At 26.5% G+C, this 21,252-nt stretch overlaps 1 protein-coding gene across 1 annotated transcript in view; it reads left to right on the forward strand.

Moving 5' to 3' along the window:
• Positions 1-21,252, forward strand: part of LOC110503000 (protein kinase C epsilon type) — a 299,119-nt gene that overhangs the window by 169,629 nt on the left and 108,238 nt on the right. Inside the window, exon 7 of the mRNA XM_036960862.1 lies at positions 138-280. Coding sequence (XP_036816757.1) covers positions 138-280 — 143 coding nt within the window. The remainder of the gene's footprint in view (positions 1-137; positions 281-21,252) is intronic.

Consider the following 21,252-nt stretch of genomic DNA (forward strand, 5'->3'; position numbering starts at 1 on the left):
TAACCATGGTCTCTCTCACTCAGTAACCATGGTCTCTCTCAGTCTGTAACCATGATCTCTCTCACTCAGTAACCATGGTCTCTCTCTCAGTGTGTAAGGTGAATGAACATGTGATGTAACCATGGTCTCTCTCTCAGTCTGTAAGGTGAATGTACACAGACGCTGTGAAAGTAACGTGGCTCCTAACTGTGGGGTGGACGCGAGGGGCATCGCCAAGGTTCTGTCAGACCTGGGGGTCACACCAGACAAGATCTCCAGCAGTGCCCAGAGGAGGAAAAAGGTTAGAGGGCATCACCATTGACACTGGGCACTGCCAGGGGGCACTGCCGTGGTCAGAGGGCAGAGGCGAGGGGTTATGGTCAAGGAGTAGAAGCAGGGGTATGGGCAGGGGCAGGGGCCAACGGGTATGAGCAGGGGTAGGGGTATGGGGCAGGGATATAGGGCAGGGGTATGGGCAGGGGTAGGGTGCAGGGGTATGGGCAGGGGTGAATGGTAGGGGCAGGGGTATGGGGCAGGGGTATGGGCAGGGGTATGGGGCAGGGGTGTGGGGCAGGGGTATGGGTATTGGCAGGGGCAGGGGTGAGGGTCAGGGGCAGGACTGAGGGGTAGGGAGTGTAGGCAGGGGTATGGGGCAGGGGTGAGGGTAGGGAGTATGTGCAGGGGATAGGTGGCTGGGGGAGGGGCGAGGGGTATCGGCAAGGGCAACAATTGATGAGAATTCAGATTTATTAAATGTGTACAGAATGTCCTCAATGAGACAATTAATTTAGCAGCAGTCACAGTGCACACAGATCAAACGCATATCCCCTGCCTCCTAATCCTGCTTGTACCCCTTGCCCCTGCCCAGATATAATTCTACTGGATAGAATTATACTCAACAGAACTATACTGGATAGAATGATACTGGATAGAATTATACTGGATAGAATTATTCTGGATAGAATGATTATGGATATAATTATACTGGATAGAATTATACTGGATAGAATTATATTGGATAGAATGATTATAGATAGAATTATACTGGATAGAATTAGACTGGATATAATTAGACTGGATATAATTAGACTGGATATAATTATATTGGATAGAAAGATTATAGATATAATTATTCTGAATATAATTATCCTGGATAGAATTATACTGGATAGAATGATTATGTATAGAATTATACTGGATATAGTGATTATAGATTGAATTATACTGGACTAAATTATAATGGATATAATTATACTGGTATATTATAGAATGATTATGGATCGAATTATACTGGATATAATGATTATGGATATAATTATACTGGATATATTGATTATGGATATAATTATACTGGATATATTGATTATGGATATAATTATACTGGATAGAATTATACTGGATAGAATGATTATGGATAGAATTATACTGGATAGAATTAGACTGGATAGAATGATTATGGATAGAATTATACCGAGTAGATTTATTCTGGATAGAGTTATGCTGGATAGAATGATTATGGATAGAATTATACTGGATATAATGATTATGGATAGAATTATACTGGATAGAATTATACTGGATATAATGATTATGGATAGAATTATACTGGATATAATTATACTGGATAGAATGATTATGGATAGAATTATACTGGATATATTGATTATGGATATAATTATACTGGATATATTGATTATGGATAGAATTATACTGGATAGAATGATTATGCATAGAATTATACTGGATAGAATGATTATGGATAGAATTATACTGGATATAATTATACTGGATAGAATGATTGTGGATAGAATTATACTGGAAAGAATTATACTTGATAGAATGATAATGGATAGAATTATACTGGATAGAATGATTATGGATATACTTATACTGGATATAATTAGAATGAATAGAATGATTTTGGATATAATTATACTGGATAGAATGATAATATATTGAATGATTATGGATTGAAATATACTTGATAGAATTATACTGGATAGAATGATTATGGATAGAATTATGCTGGATAAAATTATCCTGGATATAATGATTATGGATAGAATTATACTGGATAGAATTATACAGCACAGAATGATTATGTATAGAATTATACTGGATAGATTTCGACTGGATAAATGATAATGGACAGAATTATACTGGATAGAATGATTATGGATATACTTATACTGGATAGAATTATACTGGATGTAATGATTATGGATATAATTATACTGGATAGATTGATAATAGATTGAATGATTATGGACTGAATTATACTTGATGTAATTATACTGGATAAAATGGTTATGGATAGAATTATGCTGGATAAAATAATCCTGGATAGAATGATTATGGATAGAATGATACTGGATACAATTCGACTGGATAAATGATTATGGATAGAATTATACTGGATAGAATTATACTGGATAGAATTGTACAGGATTTAATGATTATGGATAGAATTATACTGGATAGAATTAGACTGGATAGAATGATTATGGATAGAATTATACTGGATAGAATTATACAGCACAGAATGATTATGGATAGAATTATACTGAGTAGATGCATTCTAGATATAATTATGCTGGATAGAATGATTATGGATAGAATTATACTGGATATAATGATTATGGATAGAATTATACTGTATAGAATGATTATGGATAGAATTATACTGCATAGAATTAGACTGGATAGAATGATTATGGATAGAATTATACTGAGTAGATTTATTCTGGATAGAGTTATGCTGGATAGAATGATTATGGATAGAATTATACTGGAGATAATGATTATGGATAGAATTATACTGGATATATTGATTATGGATAGAATTATACTGGATATAATTATACTGGATATATTGATTATGTATAGAATTATACTGGATAGAATTATACTGGATAGAATGATTATGGATAGAATTATACTGGATATAATTATACTGGATAGAATGATTGTGGATAGAATTATACTGGATAGAATTACACTGGATATAATGATTGTGGATAAAATTATACTGGATAGAATTATACTGGATAGAATTATACTGGATATAATGATTATGGATATAATTATACTGGATATTTTGATTATGGATAGAATTATACTGGATAGAATTATACTGGATATATTGATTATGTATAGAATTATACTGGATAGAATTATAATGGATAGAATGATTATGGATAGAATTATACTGGATAGAATGATTTTGGATAGAATTATACTGGATAGAATTGTACTGGATATAATGATTATGGATAGAATTATACTGGATATATTGATTATGGATAGAATTATACTGGATAGAATTATACTGGATATGGTGATTATGGATAGAATTATACTGGATATAATTATACTGGATAGAATGATTTTGGATAGAATTATACTGGATATAATTATACTGGATAGAATGATTTTGGATAGAATTATACTGGATAGAATTATACTGGATAGAATGATTATGGATAGAATTATACTGGATATAATTATACTGGATAGAATGATTTTGGATAGAATTGTACTGGATAGAATTGTACTGGATATAATGATTATGGATAGAATTATACTGGATAGAATAATACTGGATATAATGATTATGGATATAATTATACAGCACAGAATGATTATGGATAGAATTATACTGAGTAGATGCATTCTAGATATAATTATGCTGGATAGAATGATTATGGATAGAATTATACTGGATATATTGATTATGGATAGAATTATACTGGATATAGTGATTATGGATATAATTATACTGGATAGAATTATACTGGATAAAATTACACAGTATAGAATGATTATGGATAGAATTATACTGGATAGAATTATACTGGATAGAATGATTGTGGATAGAATTATACTGGATAGAATTATACTTGATAGAATGATAATGGATAGAATTATACTGGATAGAATGATTATGGATATAGTTATACTGGATATAATTAGAATGAATAGAATGATACTGGATAGAATTATACTGTATGTAATGATTATGGAGATAATTATACTGGATAGATTGATTATGTATAGAATTATACTGGATAGAATTATACTGGATAGAATGATTATGGATAGAATTATACTGGATAGAATTATACTGGATATAATGATTGTGGATATAATTATACTGGATAGAATTATACTGGATATAATGATTATGGATATAATTATACTGGATATTTTGATTATGGCTAGAATTATACTGGATAGAATTATACTGGATAGAATTATTGTGGATAGAATTATACTGGATAGAATTATACTGGATATAATGATTGTGGATAGAATTATACTGGATAGAATTATACTGGATATAATGATTATGGATATAATTATACTGGATATTTTGATTATGGATATAATTATACTGGATAGAATTATACTGGAGATAATGATTATGGATATAATTATACTGGATATTTTGATTATGGCTAGAATTATACTGGATAGAATTATACTGGATAGAATTATTGTGGATAGAATTATACTGGATAGAATTATACTGGATATAATGATTGTGGATAGAATTATACTGGATAGAATTATACTGGATATAATGATTATGGATATAATTATACTGGATATTTTGATTATGGATATAATTATACTGGATATTTTGATTATGGCTAGAATTATACTGGATAGAATTATACTGGATAGAATTATACTGGATATAATGATTGTGGATAGAATTATACTGGATATAATTATACTGGATATAATGATTATGGATATAATTATACTGGATATTTTGATTATGGATATAATTATACTGGATATTTTGATTATGGATAGAATTATACTGGATATTTTGATTATGGATATAATTATACTGGATATTTTGATTATGGATAGAATTATACTGGATAGAATTATACTGGATAGAATGATTATGGAATTATACTGAGTAGATGCATTCTAGATAGAATTATGCTGGATAGAATGATTATGGATAGAATTATACTGGATATAATGATTATGGATAGAATTATACTGTATAGAATGATTATGGATAGAATTATACTGGATAGAATTAGACTGGATAGAATGATTATGGATAGAATTATACTGGATATAATGATTATGGATATAATTATACTGGATATAATGATTATGGATATAATTATACTGGATATTTTGATTATGGATATAATTATACTGGATATTTTGATTATGGCTAGAATTATACTGGATAGAATTATACTGGATAGAATTATTGTGGATAGAATTATACTGGATAGAATTATACTGGATATAATGATTGTGGATAGAATTATACTGGATAGAATTATACTGGATATAATGATTATGGATATAATTATACTGGATATTTTGATTATGGATATAATTATACTGGATATTTTGATTATGGCTAGAATTATACTGGATAGAATTATACTGGATAGAATTATTGTGGATAGAATTATACTGGATAGAATTATACTGGATATAATGATTGTGGATAGAATTATACTGGATAGAATTATACTGGATATAATGATTATGGATATAATTATACTGGATATTTTGATTATGGATATAATTATACTGGATATTTTGATTATGGATAGAATTATACTGGATAGAATTATACTGGATAGAATTATGCTGGATAGAATGATTATGGATAGAATTATACTGGATTTAATGATTATGGATAGAATTATACTGTATAGAATGATTATGGATAGAATTATACTGGATAGAATTAGACTGGATAGAATGATTATGGATATAATTATACTGAGTAGATTTATTCTGGATAGAGTTATGCTGGATAGAATGATTATGGATAGAATTATACTGGATATAATGATTATGGATAGAATTATACTGGATATATTGATTATGGATAGAATTATACTGGATAGAATTATACTGGATATATTGATTATGTATAGAATTATACTGGATAGAATTATACTGGATAGAATTATACTGGATAGAATGATTATGGATAGAATTATACTGGGTAGAATTATACTGGATAGAATGATTGTGGATAGAATTATACTGGATAGAATTATACTGGATATATTGATTATGTATAGAATTATACTGGATAGAATTATACTGGATAGAATGATTATGGATAGAATTATACTGGATATAATTATACTGGATAGAATTATACTGGATATATTGATTATGGATAGAATTATACTGGATATATTGATTATGGATAGAATTATACTGGATAGAATTATACTGGATAAAATTACACAGTATAGAATAATTATGGATATAATTATACTGGATATAATTATACTGGAAATATTGATTATGGATAGAATTATACTGGATATAGTGATTATAGATAGAATTATACTGAATAGAATTATACTGGATAAAATTACACAGTATAGAATGATTATGGATAGAATTATACTGGATATAATTATACTGGATAGAATGATTGTGGATAGAATTATACTGGATAGAATTATACTTGATAGAATGATAATGGATAGAATTATACTGGATAGAATGATTATGGATATACTTATACTGGATATAATTAGAATGAATAGAATGATACTGTATAGAATTATACTGGATGTAATGATTATGGATATAATTATACTGGATAGATTGATAATAGATTGAAAGATTATGGATTGAATTATACTTGATGTAATTATACTGGATAAAATGGTTATGGATAGAATTATGCTGGATAAAATTATCCTGGATAGAATGATTATGGATAGAATGATACTGGATAGAATTATACAGCACAGAATGATTATGTATAGAATTATACTGGATAGAATTAGACTGGATAAATGATTATGGATAGAATTATACTGGATAGAATTATACTGGATAGAATTGTACAGGATTTAATGATTATGGATAGAATTATACTGGATAGAATGATTATGGAATTATACTGAGTAGATGCAATCTAGATAGAATTATGCTGGATAGAATGATTATGGATAGAATTATACTGGAGATAATGATTATGGATAGAATTATACTGTATAGAATGATTATGGATAGAATTATACTGGATAGAATTAGACTGGATAGAATGATTATGGATATAATTATACTGAGTAGATTTATTCTGGATAGAGTTATGCTGGATAGAATGATTATGGATAGAATTATACTGGATATAATGATTATGGATAGAATTATACTGGATATATTGATTATGGATAGAATTATACTGGATAGAATTATACTGGATATATTGATTATGTATAGAATTATACTGGATAGAATTATACTGGAGAGAATTATACTGGATAGAATGATTATGGATAGAATTATACTGGGTAGAATTATACTGGATAGAATGATTGTGGATAGAATTATACTGGATAGAATTATACTGGATATATTGATTATGTATAGAATTATACTGGATAGAATTATACTGGATAGAATGATTATGGATAGAATTATACTGGATATAATTATACTGGATAGAATTATACTGGATATATTGATTATGGATAGAATTATACTGGATATATTGATTATGGATAGAATTATACTGGATAGAATTATACTGGATAAAATTACACAGTATAGAATAATTATGGATATAATTATACTGGATATAATTATACTGGAAATATTGATTATGGATAGAATTATACTGGATATAGTGATTATAGATAGAATTATACTGAATAGAATTATACTGGATAAAATTACACAGTATAGAATGATTATGGATAGAATTATACTGGATATAATTATACTGGATAGAATGATTGTGGATAGAATTATACTGGATAGAATTATACTTGATAGAATGATAATGGATAGAATTATACTGGATAGAATGATTATGGATATACTTATACTGGATATAATTAGAATGAATAGAATGATACTGGATAGAATTATACTGGATGTAATGATTATGGATATAATTATACTGGATAGATTGATAATAGATTGAAAGATTATGGATTGAATTATACTTGATGTAATTATACTGGATAAAATGGTTATGGATAGAATTATGCTGGATAAAATTATCCTGGATAGAATGATTATGGATAGAATGATACTGGATAGAATTATACAGCACAGAATGATTATGTATAGAATTATACTGGATAGAATTAGACTGGATAAATGATTATGGATAGAATTATACTGGATAGAATTATACTGGATAGAATTGTACAGGATTTAATGATTATGGATAGAATTATACTGGATAGAATGATTATGGAATTATACTGAGTAGATGCAATCTAGATAGAATTATGCTGGATAGAATGATTATGGATAGAATTATACTGGAGATAATGATTATGGATAGAATTATACTGTATAGAATGATTATGGATAGAATTATACTGGATAGAATTAGACTGGATAGAATGATTATGGATATAATTATACTGAGTAGATTTATTCTGGATAGAGTTATGCTGGATAGAATGATTATGGATATAATTATACTGGATATAATGATTATGGATAGAATTATACTGGATATATTGATTATGGATAGAATTATACTGGATAGAATTATACTGGATATATTGATTATGTATAGAATTATACTGGATAGAATTATACTGGATAGAATTATACTGGATAGAATGATTATGGATAGAATTATACTGGATAGATTTATACTGGATAGAATGATTGTGGATAGAATTATACTGGATAGAATTATACTGGATATATTGATTATGTATAGAATTATACTGGATAGAATTATACTGGATAGAATGATTATGGATAGAATTATACTGGATATAATTATACTGGATAGAATTATACTGGATATATTGATTATGGATAGAATTATACTGGATATATTGATTATGGATAGAATTATACTGGATAGAATTATACTGGATAAAATTACACAGTATAGAATAATTATGGATATAATTATACTGGATATAATTATACTGGATAGAATGATTGTGTATAGAATTATACTGGATATAATTATACTGGAAATATTGATTATGGATAGAATTATACTGGATATAGTGATTATAGATAGAATTATACTGAATAGAATTATACTGGATAAAATTACACAGTATAGAATGATTATGGATAGAATTATACTGGATATAATTATACTGGATAGAATGATTGTGGATAGAATTATACTGGATAGAATTATACTTGATAGAATGATAATGGATAGAATTATACTGGATATAATTAGAATGAATAGAATGATACTGGATAGAATTATACTGGATGTAATGATTATGGATATAATTATACTGGATAGATTGATAATAGATTGAAAGATTATGGATTGAATTATACTTGATGTAATTATACTGGATAAAATGGTTATGGATAGAATTATGCTGGATAAAATTATCCTGGATAGAATGATTATGGATAGAATGATACTGGATAGAATTATACAGCACAGAATGATTATGTATAGAATTATACTGGATAGAATTATACTGGATAGAATTATACTGGATAGAATTGTACAGGATTTAATGATTATGGATAGAATTATACTGGATAGAATTAGACTGGATAGAATTATACTTTAATAAAATTATACTGGATAGAATTATACTGGATGTAATGGTTATGGATATAATTATACTGGATAGATTGATTATGTATAGAATTATACTGGATATAGTGATTATGGATATAATTATACTGGATATTTTGATTATGGATAGAATTATACTGGATAGAATTATACTGGATATATTGATTATGTATAGAATTATACTGGATAGAATTATACTGGATAGAATTATACTGGATAGAATTATACTGGATAGAATTATACTGGATATAATGATTATGGATAGAATTATACTGGATAGAATTATACTGGATAAAATTATTGTGGATAGAATTACACTGGATAGAATCATACTGGATATAATGATTATGGATAGAATTATACTGGATATATTGATTATGGATAGAATCATACTGGATATATTGATTATGGATAGAATTATACTGGATAGAATTATACTGGATAAAATTACACAGTATAGAATAATTATGGATAGAATAATACTGGATATAATTATACTGGATAGAATGATTGTGGATAGAATTATACTGGATATATTGATTATGGATAGAATTATACTGGATAGAATTATACTGGATAAAATTACACAGTATAGAATAATTATGGATAGAATTATACTGGATATAATTATACTGGATAGAATGATTGTGGATAGAATTATACTGGATATAATTATACTGGATAAAATTACACAGTATAGAATGATTATGCATAGAATTATACTGGATATAATGATTATGGATATAATTATACTGGATATATTGATTATGGATAGAATTATACTGGATATATTGATTATGGATAGAATTATACTGGATAGAATTATACTGGATGAAATTACACAGTATAGAATGATTATGGATAGAATTATACTGGATATAATTATACTGGATAGAATGACTGTGGATAGAATTATACTGGATAGAATTATACTTGATAGAATGATAATGGATAGAATTATACTGGATATATTGATTATGGATAGAATTATACTGGATAGAATTATACTGGATGAAATTACACAGTATAGAAAGATTGTGGATAGAATTATACTGGATAGAATTATACTGGATATATTGATTATGGATAGAATTATACTGGATAGAATTATACTGGATAGAATGATTATGGATAGAATTATACTGGATATAATTATACTGGATAGAATGATTGTGGATAGAATTATACTGGATAGAATTACACTGGATATAATGATTGTGCATAGAATTATACTGGATAGAATTATACTGGATATAATGATTATGGATATAATTATACTGGATATATTGATTATGGATAGAATTATACTGGATAGAATTATGGATAGAATTATACTGGATAGAATGATTATGGATAGAATTATACTGGATATAATTATACTGGATAGAATGATTTTGGATAGAATTATACTGGATAGAATTATACTGGATATAATGATTATGGATAGAATTATACTGGATATATTGATTATGGATAGAATTATACTGGATATATTGATTATGGATAGAATTATACTGGATAGAATTAGACTGGATAGAATGATTATGGATAGAATTATACCGAGTAGATTTATTCTGGATAGAGTTATGCTGGATAGAATGATTATGGATAGAATTATACTGGATATAATGATTATGGATAGAATTATACTGGATAGAATTATACTGGATATAATGATTATGGAATTATACTGGATGTAATGATTATGGAATTATACTGGATGTAATGATTATGGATATAATTATACTGGATAGATTGATTATGTATAGAATTATACTGGATAGAATTATACTGTATAGAATGATAATGTATAGAATTATACTGGATAGAATTATACTGGATAGAATGATTATGGATAGAATTATACTGAGTAGATGCATTCTAGATAGAATTATGCTGGATAGGATGATTATGGATAGAATTATACTGGATATAATGATTATGGATAGAATTATACTGTATAGAATGATTATGGATAGAATTATACTGGATAGAATTAGACTGGATAGAATGATTATGGATAGAATTATACTGAGTAGATTTATTCTGGATAGAGTTATGCTGGATAGAATGATTATGCATAGAATTATACTGTATATAATGATTATAGATAGAATTATACTGGATATATTGATTATGGATAGAATTATACTGGATAGAATTATACTGGATAGAATGATTATGGATAGAAAGATTATGGATAGAATTATACTGGATAGAATTATACTGGATAGAATGATTGTGGATAGAATTATACTGGATAGAATTATACTGGATATAATGATTGTGGATAGAATTATACTGGATAGAATTATACTGGATATAATGATTATGGATATAATTATACTGGATATTTTGATTATGGATAGAATTATACTGGATAGAATTATACTGGATATATTGATTATGTATAGAATTATACTGGATAGAATTATACTGGATATAATTATACTGGATAGAATGATTGTGGATAGAATTATACTGGATAGAATTATACTGGATATAATGATTATGGATAGAATTATACTGGATATATTGATTATGGATAGAATTATACTGGATAGAATTATACTGGATATATTGATTATGGATAGAATTATACTGGATATATTGATTATGGATAGAATTATACTGGATAGAATTATACTGGATATATTGATTATGGATAGAATTATACTGGATAGAATTATACTGGATATATTGATTATGGATAGAATTATACTGGATAGAATTATACTGGATAGAATTATACTGGATAGAATTATACTGGATAGAATTATACTGGATAGAATTATACTGGATATATTGATTATGGATAGAATTATACTGGATAGAATTATACTGGATACAATTACACAGTATAGAATGATTATGGATAGAATTATACTGGATATATTGATTATGGATAGAATTATACTGGATATATTGATTATGGATAGAATTATACTGGATAGAATTATACTGGATAAAATTACACAGTATAGAATGATTATGGATAGAATTATACTGGATATAATTATACTGGATAGAATGATTGTGGATAGAATTATACTGGATAGAATTATACTTGATAGAATGATATTGGATAGAATTATACTGGATAGAATGATTATGGATATACTTATAATGGATATAATTAGAATGAATAGAATGATACTGGATAGAATTATACTGGATGTAATGATTATGGATATAATTATACTGGATAGATTGATTATGGATAGAATTATACTGGATAGAATGATTATGGATAGAATTATACTGGATATAATTATACTGGATAGAAGGATTGTGGATAGAATTATACTGGATAGAATTATACTGGATATAATGTTTGTGGATAGAATTATACTGGATAGAATTATACTGGATAGAATTATACTGGATAGAATTATACTGGATAGAATTATACTGGATAGAATTATACTGGATATATTGATTATGGATAGAATTATACTGGATAGAATTATACTGGATAAAATTACACAGTATAGAATGATTATGGATAGAATTATACTGGATATATTGATTATGGATAGAATTATACTGGATATATTGATTATGGATAGAATTATACTGGATAGAATTATACTGGATAAAATTACACAGTATAGAATGATTATGGATAGAATTATACTGGATATAATTATACTGGATAGAATGATTGTGGATAGAATTATACTGGATAGAATTATACTTGATAGAATGATATTGGATAGAATTATACTGGATAGAATGATTATGGATATACTTATAATGGATATAATTAGAATGAATAGAATGATACTGGATAGAATTATACTGGATGTAATGATTATGGATATAATTATACTGGATAGATTGATTATGTATAGAATTATACTGGATAGAATGATTATGGATAGAATTATACTGGATATAATTATACTGGATAGAAGGATTGTGGATAGAATTATACTGGATAGAATTATACTGGATATAATGTTTGTGGATAGAATTATACTGGATAGAATTATACTTGATAGAATGATAATGGATAGAATTATACTGGATAGAATGATTATGGATAGAATTATACTGAGTAGATGCATTCTAGATAGAATTATGCTGGATAGAATGATTATGGATATAATTATACTGGATATAATGATTATGGATAGAATTATACTGTATAGAATGATTATGGATAGAATTATACTGGATAGAATTAAACTGGATAGAATGATTATGGATAGAATTATACTGAGTAGATTTTTTTCTGGATTAGAGTTATGCTGGATAGAATGATTATGGATAGAATTATACTGGATATAATGATTATGGATAGAATTATACTGGATATATTGATTATGGATAGAATTATACTGGATAGAATTATACTGGATATATTGATTATGTATAGAATTATACTGGATAGAATTATACTGGATAGAATGATTATGGATAGAATTATACTGGATATAATGATTATGGATAGAATTATACTGGATATATTGATTATGGATAGAATTATACTGGATAGAATTATACTGGATATATTGATTATGTATAGAATTATACTGGATAGAATTATACTGGATAGAATGATTATGGATAGAATTATACTGTATATATTTATACTGGATAGAATGATTGTGGATAGAATTATACTGGATAGAATTATACTGGATATAATGATTGTGGATAGAATTATACTGGATAGAATTATACTGGATATAGTGATTATGGATATAATTATACTGGATATTTTTGATTATGGATAGAATTATACTGGATAGAATTATACTGGATATATTGATTATGTATAGAATTATACTGGATAGAATTATACTGGATAGAATGATTATGGATAGAATTATACTGGATATATTGATTATGTATAGAATTATACTGGATAGAATTATACTGGATAGAATTATACTGGATAGAATGATTATGGATAGAATTATACTGGATAGAATTATACTGGATAGAATGATTGTGGATAGAATTATACTGGATAGAATTATACTGGATATATTGATTATGTATAGAATTATGCTGGATAGAATTATACTGGATAGAATGATTAAGGATAGAATTATACTGGATATAATTATACTGGATAGAATTATACTGGATATATTGATTATGGATAGAATTATACTGGATATATTGATTATGGATAGAATTATACTGGATAGAATTAGACTGGATAGAATGATTATGGATAGAATTATACCGAGTAGATTTATTCTGGATAGAGTTATGCTGGATAGAATGATTATGGATAGAATTATACTGGATATAATGATTATGGATAGAATTATACTGGATAGAATTATACTGTATATAATGATTATGGAATTATACTGGATGTAATGATTATGGAATTATACTGGATGTAATGATTATGGATATAATTATACTGGATAGATTGATTATGTATAGAATTATACTGGATAGAATTATACTGTATAGAATGATTATGTATAGAATTATACTGGATAGAATTATACTGGATAGAATGATTATGGATAGAATTATACTGAGTAGATGCATTCTAGATAGAATTATGCTGGATAGGATGATTATGGATAGAATTATACTGGATATAATGATTATGGATAGAATTATACTGTATAGAATGATTATGGATAGAATTATACTGGATAGAATTAGACTGGATAGAATGATTATGGATAGAATTATACTGAGTAGATTTATTCTGGATAGAGTTATGCTGGATAGAATGATTATGCATAGAATTATACTGTATATAATGATTATAGATAGAATTATACTGGATATATTGATTATGGATAGAATTATACTGGATAGAATTATACTGGATAGAATGATTGTGGATAGAATTATACTGGATAGAATTATACTGGATATAATGATTGTGGATAGAATTATACTGGATAGAATTATACTGGATATAATGATTATGGATATAATTATACTGGATATTTTGATTATGGATAGAATTATACTGGATAGAATTATACTGGATATAATGATTATGGAATTATACTGGATGTAATGATTATGGAATTATACTGGATGTAATGATTATGGATATAATTATACTGGATAGATTGATTATGTATAGAATTATACTGGATAGAATTATACTGTATAGAATGATTATGTATAGAATTATACTGGATAGAATTATACTGGATAGAATGATTATGGATAGAATTATACTGAGTAGATGCATTCTAGATAGAATTATACTGGATATAATGATTATGGATAGAATTATACTGGATATAATGATTATGGATAGAATTATACTGTATAGAATGATTATGGATAGAATTATACTGGATAGAATTAGACTGGATAGAATGATTATGGATAGAATTATACTGAGTAGATTTATTCTGGATAGAGTTATGCTGGATAGAATGATTATGCATAGAATTATACTGTATATAATGATTATAGATAGAATTATACTGGATATATTGATTATGAATAGAATTATACTGGATAGAATTATACTGGATAGAATGATTATGGCTAGAAAGATTATGGATAGAATTATACTGGATAGAATTATACTGGATAGAATGATTGTGGATAGAATTATACTGGATTGAATTATACTGGATATAATGATTGTGGATAGAATTATACTGGATAGAATTATACTGGATATAATGATTATGGATATAATTATACTGGATATTTTGATTATGGATAGAATTATACTGGATAGAATTATACTGGATATATTGATTATGTATAGAATTATACTGGATAGAATTATACTGGATAGAATTATACTGGATATAATTATACTGGATAGAATGATTGTGGATAGAATTATACTGGATAGAATTATACTGGATATAATGATTATGGATAGAATTATACTGGATATATTGATTATGGATAGAATTATACTGGATAGAATTATACTGGATATATTGATTATGGATAGAATTATACTGGATATATTGATTATGGATAGAATTATACTGGATAGAATTATACTGGATATATTGATTATGGATAGAATTATACTGGATAGAATTATACTGGATAAAATTACACAGTATAGAATGATTATGGATATAATTATACTGGATATATTGATTATGGATAGAATTATACTGGATAGAATTATACTGGATAAAATTACACAGTATAGAATGATTATGGATAGAATTATACTGGATATAATTATACTGGATAGAATGATTGTGGATAGAATTATACTGGATAGAATTATACTTGATAGAATGATATTGGATAGAATTATACTGGATAGAATGATTATGGATATACTTATAATGGATATAATTAGAATGAATAGAATGATACTGGATAGAATTATACTGGATGTAATGATTATGGATATAATTATACTGGATAGATTGATTATGTATAGAATTATACTGGATAGAATGATTATGGATAGAATTATACTGGATATAATTATACTGGATAGAAGGATTGTGGATAGAATTATACTGGATAGAATTATACTGGATATAATGTTTGTGGATAGAATTATACTGGATAGAATTATACTTGATAGAATGATAATGGATAGAATTATACTGGATAGAATGATTATGGATAGAATTATACTGAGTAGATGCATTCTAGATAGAATTATGCTGGATAGAATGATTATGGATATAATTATACTGGATATAATGATTATGGATAGAATTATACTGTATAGAATGATTATGGATAGAATTATACTGGATAGAATTAAACTGGATAGAATGATTATGGATAGAATTATACTGAGTAGATTTTTTTCTGGATAGAGTTATGCTGGATAGAATGATTATGGATAGAATTATACTGGATATAATGATTATGGATAGAATTATACTGGATATATTGATTATGGATAGAATTATACTGGATAGAATTATACTGGATATATTGATTATGTATAGAATTATACTGGATAGAATTATACTGGATAGAATGATTATGGATAGAATTATACTGTATATATTTATACTGGATAGAATGATTGTGGATAGAATTATACTGGATAGAATTATACTGGATATAATGATTGTGGATAGAATTATACTGGATAGAATTATACTGGATATAGTGATTATGGATATAATTATACTGGATATTTTTGATTATGGATAGAATTATACTGGATAGAATTATACTGGATATATTGATTATGTATAGAATTATACTGGATAGAATTATACTGGATAGAATGATTATGGATAGAATTATACTGGATAGAATTATACTGGATAGAATGATTGTGGATAGAATTATACTGGATAGAATTATACTTGATATAATGATTATGGATAGAATTATACTGGATATATTGATTATGGATAGAATTATACTGGATATATTGATTATGGATAGAATTATACTGGATATATTGATTATGGATAGAATTATACTGGATAGAATTATACTGGATAGAATTATACTGGATAGAATGATTATGGATAGAATTATACTGGATAAAATTACACCATATAGAATAATTATGGATAGAATTATACTGGATATAATTATACTGGATAGAATGATTGTGGATAGAATTATACTGGATATAATTATACTAGAAATATTGATTATGGATAGAATTATACTGGATAGAATTATACTGGATAAAATTACACAGTATAGAATGATTATGGATAGAATTATACTGGATATAATTATACCGGATAGAATGATTGTGGATAGAATTATACTGGATAGAATTATACTGGATAGAATTATACTGGATATAATGATTATGGATAGAATTATACTGGATATATTGATTATGGATAGAATTATACTGGATATATTGATTATGGATAGAATTATACTGGATATATTGATTATGGATAGAATTATACTGGATAGAATTATACTGGATAGAATTATACTGGATAGAATGATTATGGATAGAATTATACTGGATAAAATTACACCATATAGAATAATTATGGATAGAATTATACTGGATATAATTATACTGGATAGAATGATTGTGGATAGAATTATACTGGATATAATTATACTGGAAATATTGATTATGGATAGAATTATACTGGATAGAATTATACTGGATAAAATTACACAGTATAGAATGATTATGGATAGAATTATACTGGATATAATTATACCGGATAGAATGATTGTGGATAGAATTATACTGGATAGAATTATACTTGATAGAATGATAATGGATAGAATTATACTGGATAGAATGATTATGGATATACTTATACTGGATATAATTAGAATGAATAGAATGATACTGGATAGAATTATACTGGATGTAATGATTATGGATATAATTATACTGGATAGATTGATTATGTATAGAATTATACTGGATAGAATTATACTGGATAGAATGATTATGGATAGAATTATACTGGATATAATTATACTGGATAGAATGATTGTGGATAGAATTATACTGGATAGAATTATACTGGATATAATGATTGTGGATAGAATTATACTGGATAGAATTATACTGGATATAATGATTATGGATATAATTATACTGGATATTTTGATTATGGATACAATTATACTGGATATAATTATACTGGATATATTGATTATGTATATAATTATACTGGATAGAATTATACTGGATAGAATGATTATGGATAGAATTATACTGGATATAATTATACTGGATAAAATGATTGTGGATAGAATTATACTGGATAGAATTATATTGGATAAAATGACACAGTATAGAATAATTATGGATAGAATTATACTGGATATGATTATACTGGATAGAATGATTGTGGATAGAATTATACTGGATATAATTATACTGGATATATTGATTATGGATAGAATTATACTGGATATATTGATTATGGATAGAATTATACTGGATATAGTGATTATGGATAGAATTATACTGGATAGAATTATACTGGATAAAATTACACAGTATAGAATGATTATGGATAGAATTATACTGGATATAATTGTACTGGATAGAATGATTGTGGATAGAATTATACTGGATAGAATTATACTTGATAGAATGATAATGGATAGAATTATACTGGATAGAATGATTATGGATATACTTATACTGGATATAATTAGAATGAATAGAATGATACTGGATAGAATTATACTGGATGTAATGATTATGGATATAATTATACTGGATAGATTGATAATAGATTGAAAGATTATGGATTGAATTATACTTGATGTAATTATACTGGATAAAATGGTTATGGATAGAATTATGCTGGATAAAATTATCCTGGATAGAATGATTATGGATAGAATGATGCTGGATAGAATTATAAAGCACAGAATGATTATGTATAGAATTATACTGGATAGAATTTGACTGGATAAATGATTATGGATATAATTATACTGGATAGAATTATACTGGATAGAATTGTACAGGATTAAATGATTATGGATAGAATTATACTGGATAGAATTAGACTGGATAGAATGATTATGGATAGAATTATACTGGATAGAATTATACTTTAATAAAATTATACTGGATATAATTAGACTGGATAGAATGATTATGGATAGAATTATACTGGATAGAATTATACAGCACAGAATTATTATGGATAGAATTATACTGAGTAGATGCATTCTAGATAGAATTATGCTGGATAGAATGATTATGGATAGAATTATACTGGATATAATGATTATGGATAGAATTATACTGTATAGAATGATTATGGATAGAATTATACTGGATAGAATTAGACTGGATAGAATGATTATGGATAGAATTATACTGAGTAGATTTATTCTGGATAGAGTTATGCTGGATAGAATGATTATGGATAGAATTATACTGGATATAATGATTATGGATAGAATTATACTGGATATATTGATTATGGATAGAATTATACTGGATAGAATTATACTGGATATATTGATTATGTATAGAATTATACTGGATAGAATTATACTGGATAGAATGATTATGGATAGAATTATACTGGATATAATTATACTGGATATATTGATTATGGATAGAATTATACTGGATAGAATTATACTGGATAGAATTATACTGGATAGAATTATACTGGATATAATGATTATGGATAGAATTATACTGGATAGAATTATACTGGATAGAATGATTATGGATAGAATTATACTGGATATATTGATTATGGATAGAATTATACTGGATATATTGATTATGGATAGAATTATACTGGATAGAATTATACTGGATAAAATTACACAGTATAGAATGATTATGGATAGAATTATACTGGATATAATTATACTGGATATAATGATTGTGGATAGAATTATACTGGATAGAATTATACTTGATAGAATGATAATGGATAGAATTATACTGGATAGAATTATTATGGATATACTTATACTGGATATAATTAGAATGAATAGAATGATTGTGGATAGAATTATACTGGATAGAATGATAATAGATTGAATGATTATGGATTGAATTATACTTGATAGAATTATACTGGATAGAATGATTATGGATAGAATTATGCTGGATAAAATGATCCTGGATAGAATGATTATGGATAGAATTATACTGGATATAATTATACAGCACAGAATGATTATGTATAGAATTATACTGGATAGAATTCGACTATATAAATGATAATGGATAGAATTATACTGGATGTAATGATTGTGGATATATTTATACTGGATAGATTGATAATAGATTGAATGATTATGGATTGAATTATACTTGATGTAATTATACTGGATAGAAT

The sequence above is a fragment of the Oncorhynchus mykiss genome, chromosome 23 (genome assembly GCF_013265735.2).
Source record: "Oncorhynchus mykiss isolate Arlee chromosome 23, USDA_OmykA_1.1, whole genome shotgun sequence".
Taxonomy (NCBI): Eukaryota; Metazoa; Chordata; class Actinopteri; order Salmoniformes; family Salmonidae; genus Oncorhynchus; species Oncorhynchus mykiss.